The sequence below is a fragment of the Gorilla gorilla genome, chromosome 19 (assembly GCF_029281585.2).
Source record: "Gorilla gorilla gorilla isolate KB3781 chromosome 19, NHGRI_mGorGor1-v2.1_pri, whole genome shotgun sequence".
NCBI lineage: Eukaryota > Metazoa > Chordata > Mammalia > Primates > Hominidae > Gorilla > Gorilla gorilla.
The window spans coordinates 53,337,868-53,350,216 of record NC_073243.2 but is presented as its reverse complement, the minus strand read 5'-3'; the positions used below and the strand labels follow the sequence as shown (position 1 = coordinate 53,350,216).

The window sequence follows — 12,349 nt, the reverse complement described above, 5'->3', positions numbered from 1 at the left end:
TATTTTTCTAACTGATTTTTAAAAGTACTTTGTATGTTAGAAATACTCAAGTATATGCAATATAATTAACCATCATGTTGCGATTTTGCCATAAATGGAATCATCCTATACATGGTAGTTTTATTTTGACCTCATTTATGGATCTCTCTGTTCCGTTTTAAAGGCTTCAAGGTGTCTGGGTTTGCCATAATTTGTTTAGCCTCTTTTTGGCATTCATTTGGTTGTTTTGATTTCTTTTCATTATTCTAAATAATATTGCAGTGGACATTTTCATACATATATCTCTATATATTTATCTTTTTATTTTCTTATGATATATTCCTAGAAGTCTAGGTGAAAGATTGTGTACACTTAAAATGTGATGTGTTCCTAGATTCATTTCTAGGAAAGTTGGATCAGTTCATACTGCCACCAGAAATTTCTGAAATAGGCATTTAAATTTAGGATGTGGAATCTTTGAGCTCTAAGGTCTGCCAGTACTTAAAATCTTGAAACTGGTACCATGTAGTGTATTTTTATACATAGTCAAACCTGTTGGTCTATTCAAAAGGTAAAGTAGCAGAATTTGGGGGATACAAATGTTTCTTTCTAAGATTGCAGTCTGTGTATTGAATTGTTTTCATAGCAAAGAAAGTTAACTCACACCTACAATCTATAAGTACTCGTGTGTTAATCTGATTTTAAATTACTGTATATTAATAGCATAAATATGTATCTCTTAGTTATATAAGATGCTCTTAAACAAGAATTTCTAATGTATTTATATTCTAAGCAAGCAGAAAGTGTTTTTAGCATATCCGTTCTACTTTATATTCTTTTATGCTTAATACTTTTTCTTCCCCTTTTCTATAGCATAAAGGATGAAGAGGAACAGATGTGTCCTATTTGCTTGTTGGGCATGCTTGATGAAGAAAGTCTTACAGTTTGTGAAGACGGCTGCAGGAACAAGCTGCACCACCACTGCATGTCAATTTGTATGTGGCTCTTTTTCTCCCTATGCTTACTCAACACAGTTGCTCTCTGAGCTAACTACGTTATTTAAGAGTGTAACATGGCTTGAGGGGAAATTGGTGAGAGAATAAAAAAAGTATATCTAAGTCCTAAGTCCTATGTGAAAAGTTTTCAACAAATAGGAATGTAGGATCTTTAGGAGATGACCTGTGTGAGCAAAGAAATGCAATAAAGTGTGTGTGACATATGTGATAATGGAAGAAGTGCACAGAATTAGAAACAATTTCAATCTGGAAGGTATACATGAAGGGAAGGAGGTGGAAGAAGACCTGGGCAGGCATTACGGAAAGGGCTAGCATCAAAGTAAGGTTTGGAAGGACTTTACCTGGTAGTCAAACAGGGCAGAATGTTTTGAAAAATAGTAAGCAGAGTACATGTTATCAGAATTAATAAAATAGCATTTGCAAATCAAAATCATTTAACCTGCTGTGTTTACTTGCTTTCAGATAAACATTTAATTAGATTATTTTTGAAGTTCCTTCTATATAAATTCTATAATTATAAACAGTTATGAAATAATAATAATGTTAAGCATTTACATTTTTGTAAGATTTTGTTGCTGTAATTTTTCAGGGGCAGAAGAGTGTAGAAGAAATAGAGAACCTTTAATATGTCCCCTTTGTAGATCTAAGTGGAGATCTCATGATTTCTACAGGTAATAATTTTGAAATGATACGGATATGTTTAATTTTTAAAAATTTCTCAAAGTGTGGTTTAAGTCTTAATTTTTTTAAAGCAAGTTTTGTTATTTTTCATTTTAGCCACGAGTTGTCCAGTCCTGTGGATTCCCCTTCTTCCCTCAGAGCTGCACAGCAGCAAACCATACAGCAGCAGCCTTTGGCTGGATCACAAAGAAGGAATCAAGAGAGCAATTTTAACCTTACTCATTATGGAACTCAGCAAATCCCTCCTGCTTACAAAGATTTAGCTGAGCCATGGATTCAGGTAAGTAGTTCTTTGTTTTTCATTTCTCAAAGAAATATTTATAGATCAATTAATGTATTTGTCTCCTTCCCTCAGTTGTTTATAATTTAAAAAAACACTTTTACTTGCCTCCATCATGACCTTTATTCCACTGGAAATTTTAATGTTACTTTTGGTATTAATACTATACTGCTTATTGTACAGCTTCAACTTCAGAACTTCTTGTGATTTCACTTCACATATCTAGAAACATCTCTTCCTGAACTAACGGACATACGGGGTTATTCAAGGATAGAAGGATAGAAACCAGAACCCTTCAATGCTAACTTTTCCCAATGTTTAATCCCCATGCCTGCCAAGAATTTTTATCATGTTTCTTATTTGCTGCCATTTAAAATTAATTTCTCTTTTCATATCCTAATGGCATACAATGGGTGCTTAATAATTGCAGAGGAGATGAATAAGAAAAAAATGTGTGATGGTTACCTTGAGTTCATCATTTTTATTTGTAAGAACAGTTTCCCATCCCTTTACCATCTCTTCTGATTGAATGTTTTTTCATCCTCAGTAAGCAGGGCTTTTTTGTCAGTTGGTTTGTAATGATTTTCTTGATTGTTGAATGCTCAGTCTATTATTTTTTAAATGTAGGATCTAAAACCAGACGGGTCTCCAGTAGACAATAATAAAGTAAAATAATTATTTTCAATAATCTGTCAAATTCTGTTGAATTAAATTTGTGAACAGGTGCATTAACACATTGAGCTTATATATCATTAGGATTTGTTACATTTTTCTTTTGTGACCATTACAGTCCTGCAGCTTTGGAATTCTCTTAGCATATTAGCAACCCATTTATGAATCTAATAAAATCTGCAAAAATATTAAACACATTCTTGTACCTAGTTCATTAATGAAATTTAATGAACTATTAATGAACATAGGCCCTCACCTGCCCTTTCATGACCCATCAAAGAACTCTCAAGTTGATTCTGAGCTGTTAGAGTTCATTCTTTCAAGCATATGGTCTAGTTTGTTTTGCCTAAGCTTTTTAGGTCAGACTAGGCTCTACATTCCTAGCTTTTTATTAAGCATGTTAGGTAAGACAGTTAAAACATAGGTAGTGGTACACTACTTAACAGTACCAGAAGCTCACTATATTCTAGTTGGTTCATTCTCCCATAATATCCCTTTATAACAAAACGTGTAAATAAGTATGTTATGATGTTTTTCCAAAAATTGTGTTTATTCATCTTTAATATTTAGACATTTTTCACATAATGAATTATCTTAGGTATTAAGCTTACTTTTAGCTAATTGGCCCATAATGTCAAGACCATTCACCCTTTACTCACTGTAGGGACTCTGGCTTTTGGGGCATGGTATTGATGACAATAACAGCATATACTATAATTCTACATCTACAATTATCCTTTGCTTACTCGAACACAAGAATTTTTTCTTCATTTGTTTGATTTGTCCACTCCGTTCGTTTTACAGTCCTACCTGTTTTGTCTAGTTTTTTAAACCTTTTTATACAGACAAAAACAAATTAAATGTGTTTTGCTTATTGCTCTTGTCTGTAAGAGAAATACTCTATATCTCTTGAAACCTTCTCCTGGTGCCTTTTTTGATTTGTTTGTTTGTTTGTTTGTTTTCTTAATCTTGCTCCAGTTTTTCTCTTTAAACTACCTTAATATGAATACAGAGTTGAGGTTTTCACAGTTTTTTGGCGTTTTGGTAAGCATGTGGGACAATAGAGGCATAGAATGTATCTATAGCCATCTAGTGACTTAATGGAGCTTATTATTAATTTTACCTGAGCTAATAAATATTAATGACTTTGGATAATTACCAGTTAAACTTGAGTATAAAATTCTTCCTGATGATGCTTAACTGGCTGGATATATTTGAAGTTGTGAAGGATGGTAAAGATTTCAGAAATGTCCAGTTTTTACGTAGTAATCAAAAATGATGCTAAACTCAAAATACTCTGGGTCCATAAGCTTTTCTTTACATTGAATTCATCGTGTGTGTTTGATACAGGTGTTTGGAATGGAACTCGTTGGCTGCTTATTTTCTAGAAACTGGAATGTGAGAGAGATGGCCCTCAGGCGTCTTTCCCATGATGTCAGTGGGGCCCTGCTGTTGGCAAATGGGGAGAGCACTGGAAATTCTGGGGGCAGCAGTGGAAGCAGCCCGAGTGGGGGAGCCACCAGTGGGTCTTCCCAGACCAGTATCTCAGGAGATGTGGTGGAGGCATGCTGCAGCGTTCTGTCAATGGTCTGTGCTGACCCTGTCTACAAAGTGTACGTTGCTGCTTTAGTAAGTAGCTTTATTCCATAATCATATCATTATGGGTTTGGGGTTTTTTGATGGTTTGTAGATAGTGTTTTTAAGATACAATAAAGCTACTTTACCTAATTTTGGAAAATCCAAATTTTATTTTTATTCCATAATTCCAGGAAATTACAGCTTTTCTTTTGTTTATTTGAATTTTACTGATTTTTATGATGTCCAAGGTTTCTTATATAACTGTTTTACTGTTTAGTTTCATTGTTTTAAAGGCTTTGCAGGGGTATCCAAGGGAGAGAATATAGTCATGGTTTCTTAGTTTCTGTTTCTGTTTGGGCCCAGTAAAGCTCCTTCCTCATCCTCCTTTTCCACTTACCACTAGAGACAGACTAAAAACCATGGCTTCAGGCTGCTAAAGCCTAAAACAAAACAAAACAGAACAACAACAAATAGGGTGAGCTAGACAAGCTTGCTAATTTTTAAAGATTTTTTTAATGTCTTGCTGTTCATATCTGTACATTTTTCTGAGCAGATACCTTATACATGACCAAATTAAAAATGCTTTTTGAGATGGCAGAGTCATCAACGTTATTCTGATTTTTTTAAAAATTTATCAGATATTAAGGAAGATATGTTTTTAATAAACATTTTGATTGATTTTTAATAAACATTGTCATGTGGAGATTCAAAAGCCTTTTCAAAGAAAAGGGTTCCATGACATAGATCATTGAGTTGTTTTCCAGTTTAGCCTGTTAAAAGTTCTTTCATGGGTGGAATAGAGTGGCAAGGAGGTGATTTAGGAGACTAGCTGGACTTTCTCCATTCTGCGTATATGTCTCTTTAGGGCTTCTCAACCGCAGTACTATTAACATTTGTTAGATAATTATTTGTTGGAGGGTGGGGGGAGGGCCAGGGATGTTGTCCTGTGTGTACTGTGGCAGCATCCCTGGCCTCTACCCATTAGATACCAGGAGCAAACCCACCCCCACCCGATCATGCCCCCAGTTATGACAACCAAGAATGTCTCCAGGCATTGCCAGATGTCTCCAGTGGTCAAAACTGCCCCCAATTCAGAATCACTACTTTAATTCTTATCTAGTCTGTTTTTAAAATTCATGAGCAGTCTGTAGGCTTCCTCCCTCAGTCTTTTTCTAATGCATCCTCTACCGATTGGGCCTAATGAATCATCTTGACAGGTAATACAGCATGACAGTTACGAACATGAGTTTGGAGTCACAATTGAGTGATCTCATAATTTATCATTCCAACCACAATGCTTGCATAATGTGCTGGTTAAAGTTGGACTAGCCTAGGCAATCTGAACACATGATCAAGATCATAGAGACAGACCTGGATTCAAATTCTGGTTCTCCCTTTTACTAGCACGATGGCTTTACGAAGGTTACTTAACCTCTCTTAAATAAACTTCAGTTTTCTCACCCATAAAATAATGAAAATAACTCTTAGATTTGAAATTAGATTATGTAGAAACTTTCAACCATATGCCTGGCACATTGTAAGAACATTTAATATTATGTAATAGTTATCATTATTTCTTAAACACAACTTGGATTATCCCCCAAATCATTTAGAAACCTTTAGAGGTTTCTGTTTCTTTGACATTCCTAAAGCATATTCTGTGGAAGTTTGGCAGGGTTGTGAAAAGTTCCCTGAAGAAAGAATCCCGTATTCAGTTAAGATTGGTGAACACTGGATTACACAAGGTTAACTAGGTCTGTTGACTGAAAGGCTTCTAGGATCCTTCAGTAACCTAATGTACATTGTGAACCTAAAGGATCAAAGGATAGAATGCATTGTTTCCCAGAGTTATTTTGCTACACCCTGTTTTTTCATGTAGCATCTGGAGGGACCAGCATACTATAGAATAAAGACCAGTTGGCCCAATATTTTGCCTCTTACTTAGTATTTTCCAACACAAACCTTCAGGCATACTTGACTAAATAAAATCCTCTTTTTGCTAGTTCCTTTTCTGCAAAGCCTTTGCTGTGTTACTCTTTTTGTACACACCGTAACTGCCTTACTGTTGTGGTTGTTTCTTCTTAAGTTCAGACTGTTTCCCAACTAGCTTATGAGTTCCTAGAGCACAAAGATTGTATAAAGGATACCAGGCTCCATGAGGCAGAAATGGCTCCTGCTGTTAAAGCTCACCCTTTCCCTTTCTCTTATCTCCCCTTCCTCTGTCTCTTCCTTTTTTTCCTCTCCCTCCCTCTGCATATATAATTTTTTTTTTTTTTTTTTTTTGCTGAGCCATTTGAGAGTTTTTTGCAGGCATCATGACACTTAAATATGTGTCTCTTAAAACCAAATACATAATTCCATTTATTCTTCCATATACAGTCAGCACATTAACATTAATCACAATACTGTTTTGTACTATAAAGTTCATACTCAAATCTCTTCAGTTGCCCAACAGTGCCCTTCATAGCTAAACTGCAGACTTTATTCAGATTTCACCAGTTTTTCTGCTGTTGTCTTTTTTCTGTTCCAGGATCCAATCCAGGATCCCACAGTGCATTTAGTCACCATGTCCCCTTAATGTCTTCTCATCCATGACAGTTCCTCAGCCTTTCCTAGTTTTCAATGACCTTGACAGATACTTTCAAAGTTTACTGGCCAGTTATTTTGTAGAATATCCCTCAATTTGGGTTTATCTGATGTTTTCTCATGATTAGATGGAAGTTACGTATTTTTCACAAGAATGCCACAGAGGTGAAAGGCCTTTCTTAGTGCATCATATCAGTGGGTACATATGCCCATGGCTTTTATTATTGGTGATGCTGTCAGTTAAGGTAATGTCTACCAAGTTTCCCTGCTGTAAAGTTAATATTCCTAAATATCTTGTGAGAGTTACTTTGAGATTATGCAAATACCCTATTTCACCTCAAAATTTTGTCCACTGATTTTAAAAGCATTTGTGGATCTTGCCTATAGCAGTTATTACTACACCATTAAAAATGGTGCTCTCTTGGGCACAGGGAGGGGAGCATCACACACCGGAGTCTGTCGGGGGTCGGGAGGTAGGGGAGGGATAGCATTACGAGAAATACCTAATGTAGATGACAGGTCGATGGATGCAGCAAACCACCATGGCATGTGTGTACCTGTGTAACAAACCTGCGTGTTCTGCACATGTACCCCACAACTAAAGTATAATTTAAAAAAATGGTGTTCTAGTGGTGATTTTCTATTTTCCTCATTCCTTCTACATTAATTAATTGGAATTATTCTATAAAGAAGAGCTTCTCCATTTATATACCTATTCAATTTTTAATTTGTATTGGTGTAGGCTCCTGGGTATTCATTTTGTTCTGTGGGTTGCAACCCAATACTACCATCATTTGTTTTGTTGCTCTAATTATTCCAGCCTTGACCATTGGGAGCTCTTTCAGGTTGGCCCCTGTTCTCATTTTCTTTTTTAAAATAATTTTTTTTAACTTTTCATCTTGAAATGAATTCAGACTTTTAAAAATTGCAGAGAAAAGAGCTCAGAAAATTCCTTCCTGCCCCATTCATTTATTTCGTTAGTTAGTTGTATTATTACAGAAGCATGGAATTCTTATTTTATTCTATGGGTTATAATCCATTCCTGTCTACTTATTTTATTGCTCAAATTGTCTCAAATTAGGCCATTATCTCTGATGCTTTTTAAGTGTACATAAACTGACCTTCAGATTTTTTTCCTTAGAAAACATTGAGAGCCATGCTGGTATATACTCCTTGCCACAGTTTAGCGGAAAGAATCAAACTTCAGAGACTTCTGCAGCCAGTTGTAGACACCATCCTAGTCAAATGTGCAGATGCCAATAGGTAAGGCTTTATTGATGAACCACTTCAAACCCTCTTGTCTTAAAAGTGCCTCACAGCAAGCCTCACACCTAGTGTGAATATCTGATACATTTTATTAAATGAGTCTTTGAACATTGTCTTTTAATGTGAAATTTAAAATGAAAATGCAGTACTTAAAGCTCTTAAGGACTGGCGGAAAGAACTACTGGCAGGTAAAAGCCAGGCAAACAGACTGCATGGATCTCCACATTATTGTATTGTGATTTACTCTCTTTAGTAACATTCATAATCTGAAGACCAGTCGATAAGAACAGTAGTTGACATTTATATCTGTAAGTTATAATCTCATATTAGAGTATGGGTTACACAGGATAGGAACCAGTAAGATCATTACACCTGCATATGCCTTATTATCAGGATAAAAAATTAACAAATCCATCTCATTTTCAGTGTAGTGGAATTTTACTCTACTTATGACAGTTTTGTCAAAAAATTTTTAGATTTTATGTATTCCTGCAATATCCTTAAAAATTGACAGGGAACAAGAATAACCCTAACTGGAAAGAAAAATATGAAGTAGAGAATTGAGGTACAATGACAGTAAAGATGAGTACAAGCCATGCTTTTTTCAGACCAGTGGTTCTCTTTTATTTTCCCCTTCCATAAAATAGGAGGAAAAGATCAATTTTCATTTAATAATCACAGCTACTGTGAACAGTTATTTGGTAGTTCCTATTTCTTTCTATCCCAGCAGATCTTGGTTAGCAAGAAGTGTTGAATCTCCCTTCTGTTGCCTCTTCCATTTCACCCATTTAGAACTCTCTCAGTACAGCCTTTCTCTTCCTCTGCAAGTCATAATGACTTAGTTTGCACAGGATCTCAAAAATTAGGTACCTACCTTTAACGAATTTCTCATATCATGAAGTCTGTCTTTTGCCTCTGTTGTTTTCTCTATAGATTGAAAATATTGGATGTTTCCTTGTTGCTTAGAGAAAACATTGTATATCTGTAAAATATTGCAAATTAACAAGTAATTTGCAAAATGCATAGGAAAAATGTCATTTTTAAATATTAGAATAGGTATATTTCTGAGAATTCAGGGTTCTCATGGTATTTGTCATGCTGCTCACTTTTTGAAACTCTAAACTTAGGTTGTTTACCTGGTCACCTGAATGACTGAACATAAGAAATACTGTAGAGAGATTTTATAATATTCAGACCTCATTTTGGCTATGTAAGGAAATGGAGGGTTTTTGGATAGGAAGGTTTTGTTTTTAATTCAAGAGCTTCTTAGTGAAAGTTCAGAAATCAAAATATCAAGGTCCTTGTTTTTTCTTTTAACAAAATATAAGACTTTTATCTGATTTGGTATTTAAATCAATACTTGCAAAGAGCCATTGTTGAAAATTCTGTGCTTAACATAGGGGATATGTTAAATTTACGAAATTAGACCTCATAAATGAATATTACTACTTATGGTGACATTGTTAATGTGATTTTAGTGGTGGAAAAGTAAACACTCCTGAAAACATTATTTCTCCACTTTTTCACAAGGCATTACATTACTCCTCTAATACTGTATAGTATTTTAGCCAAGATCCGGGATTGATGTTGCTTTTCCTTTGCTTTTAGCCGCACAAGTCAGCTGTCCATATCAACACTGTTGGAACTGTGCAAAGGCCAAGCAGGAGAGTTGGCAATTGGCAGAGAAATACTAAAAGCTGGTAATAACTTTTCACTTAAAATGAATATAGCATATTTTATCATGTTCCTGAGCAGCCTTGTCTAATCTCATAATCTCTCATGAGGCAGTTTACAGGATTTTGAAGTAATTTTATAAATTACTTCAAAATTGTTACAGTTAGAAATGTGAATTACTCTGAGAGAGAAATTCTTTAAAATAGTTCAGAATATTTTTGTTGGCCTTGCACCATTTAATCATGTCTTGTTTTAGATTTTAATATCACTATTTTTTAATCATTTATTTTTACTTTCCTTTTTGTAGGATCCATTGGTATTGGTGGTGTTGATTATGTCTTAAATTGTATTCTTGGAAACCAAACTGAATCAAACAATTGGCAAGAACTTCTTGGCCGCCTTTGTCTTATAGATAGACTGTTGTTGGAATTTCCTGCTGAATTTTATCCTCATATTGTCAGTACTGATGTTTCACAAGCTGAGCCTGTTGAAATCAGGTAATTTTTCTTCTGAAAATGTATTACTTGTATCTTCCTACCCTCCCTACACCCTCCTCAAGAATGACACATTTTAGATTTTTGAAAGACTCAGAAAATACAGAGCATGAATAGGTTGCTGATACCTTAATATTTGATTGACATATGAAAACCCAAAGTCTGGGCTCTTTAATTAAAAATTTATAGATACTTTATGCTGAAATGGTTTTTGAAGTATACATGCTGTAAATTACTACCATTTTTTAAGTTTTCATGTATTTTTCAGTAATTGGAACTTATATGGTAATGAATGTTTTTTTCTTTCAGGTATAAGAAGCTGCTGTCCCTCTTAACCTTTGCTTTGCAGTCCATTGATAATTCCCACTCAATGGTTGGCAAACTTTCCAGAAGGATCTACTTGAGTTCTGCAAGAATGGTTACTACAGTACCCCATGTGTTTTCAAAACTGTTAGAAATGCTGAGTGTTTCCAGTTCCACTCACTTCACCAGGATGCGTCGCCGTTTGATGGCTATTGCAGATGAGGTGGAAATTGCCGAAGCCATCCAGTTGGGCGTAGAAGACACTTTGGATGGTCAACAGGACAGCTTCTTGCAGGCATCTATTCCCAACAACTATCTGGAAACCACAGAGAACAGTACCCCTGAGTGCACAATCCATTTAGAGAAAACTGGAAAAGGATTATGTGCTACAAAATTGAGTGCCAGTTCAGAGGACATTTCTGAGAGACTGGCCAGCATTTCAGTAGGACCTTCTAGTTCAACAACAACAGAGCAACCAAAGCCAATGGTTCAAACAAAAGGCAGACCCCACAGTCAGTGTTTGAACTCCTCTCCTTTATCTCATCATTCCCAATTAATGTTTCCAGCCTTGTCAACCCCTTCTTCTTCGACCCCATCTGTACCAGCTGGCACTGCAACAGATGTCTCTAAGCATAGACTTCAGGGATTCATTCCCTGCAGAATACCTTCTGCATCTCCTCAAACACAGCGCAAGTTTTCTCTACAATTCCACAGAAACTGTCCTGAAAACAAAGACTCAGATAAACTTTCCCCAGTCTTTACTCAGTCGAGACCCTTGCCCTCCAGTAACATACACAGGCCAAAGCCATCTCGACCTACCCCAGGTAATACAAGTAAACAGGGAGATCCCTCAAAAAATAGCATGACACTTGATCTGAACAGTAGTTCCAAATGTGATGACAGCTTTGGCTGTAGCAGCAATAGTAGTAATGCTGTTATACCCAGTGACGAGACAGTGTTCACCCCAGTGGAGGAGAAATGCAGATTAGATGTCAATACAGAGCTCAACTCCAGTATTGAGGACCTTCTTGAAGCATCTATGCCTTCAAGTGATACAACAGTAACTTTTAAGTCAGAAGTTGCTGTCCTGTCTCCTGAAAAGGCTGAAAATGATGATACCTACAAAGATGATGTGAATCATAATCAAAAGTGCAAAGAGAAGATGGAAGCTGAAGAAGAAGAAGCTTTAGCAATTGCCATGGCAATGTCAGCGTCTCAGGATGCCCTCCCCATAGTTCCTCAGCTGCAGGTTGAAAATGGAGAAGATATCATCATTATTCAACAGGATGTAAGTATAGATTCTTTAAGAGGTTAGAAAACTTACTTGGGGCTGGGCACAGTGACTCATACCTGGAATTCCAGCACTTTGGGAGGCTGAGGCCGAAGGATTGCTTGAGCACAGGAGTTCGAAACTAGCCTGGTCAACAAAGCAAGACCCTGTCTCTACAAAAACTTTTAAAAATTGGCCAGGCATGATAGTGTACACCTGGGGTCCCAGCTACTCAGGAAGCTGAGGTGGGGAGGGTCACTTGAACCTGGGAGTTTGAGGCTGCAGTGAGCTGTGATTACACCATTGCACTCTAGCCTGAATGACAGAGCAAGACACTCTCTCACAGAGAGCTTCCTTGGACCATACTAAAATAAACCTAATTCAGAAATGCTGCTTCTAACATTCAGAAGCAGAGTTTTCCACATAAAATTATTACTTACACAACAATAATGTTTGTACTGTTTAAACAGCAATAATTCTTGCCTATGGGCACTTCCTGTTAATTGTATAATGGTGATCACTTTTGCATTTGCTGTCGGTCACAAATACC

General features: G+C 36.1%; 1 protein-coding gene across 2 annotated transcripts in view; it reads left to right on the top strand.

The window, feature by feature from the left end:
• MAP3K1 (mitogen-activated protein kinase kinase kinase 1) overlaps positions 1 to 12,349 on the top strand; it is an 80,839-nt gene that overhangs the window by 55,715 nt on the left and 12,775 nt on the right. For both annotated transcript variants that reach the window (XM_031003502.3, XM_063700739.1), the window contains exons 7-14: positions 853 to 974; positions 1,585 to 1,666; positions 1,773 to 1,956; positions 3,979 to 4,257; positions 7,934 to 8,055; positions 9,667 to 9,758; positions 10,040 to 10,229; positions 10,536 to 11,817. In XM_031003502.3, the coding sequence (XP_030859362.1) occupies positions 853 to 974; positions 1,585 to 1,666; positions 1,773 to 1,956; positions 3,979 to 4,257; positions 7,934 to 8,055; positions 9,667 to 9,758; positions 10,040 to 10,229; positions 10,536 to 11,817 (2,353 nt within the window). The remainder of the gene's footprint in view (positions 1 to 852; positions 975 to 1,584; positions 1,667 to 1,772; positions 1,957 to 3,978; positions 4,258 to 7,933; positions 8,056 to 9,666; positions 9,759 to 10,039; positions 10,230 to 10,535; positions 11,818 to 12,349) is intronic.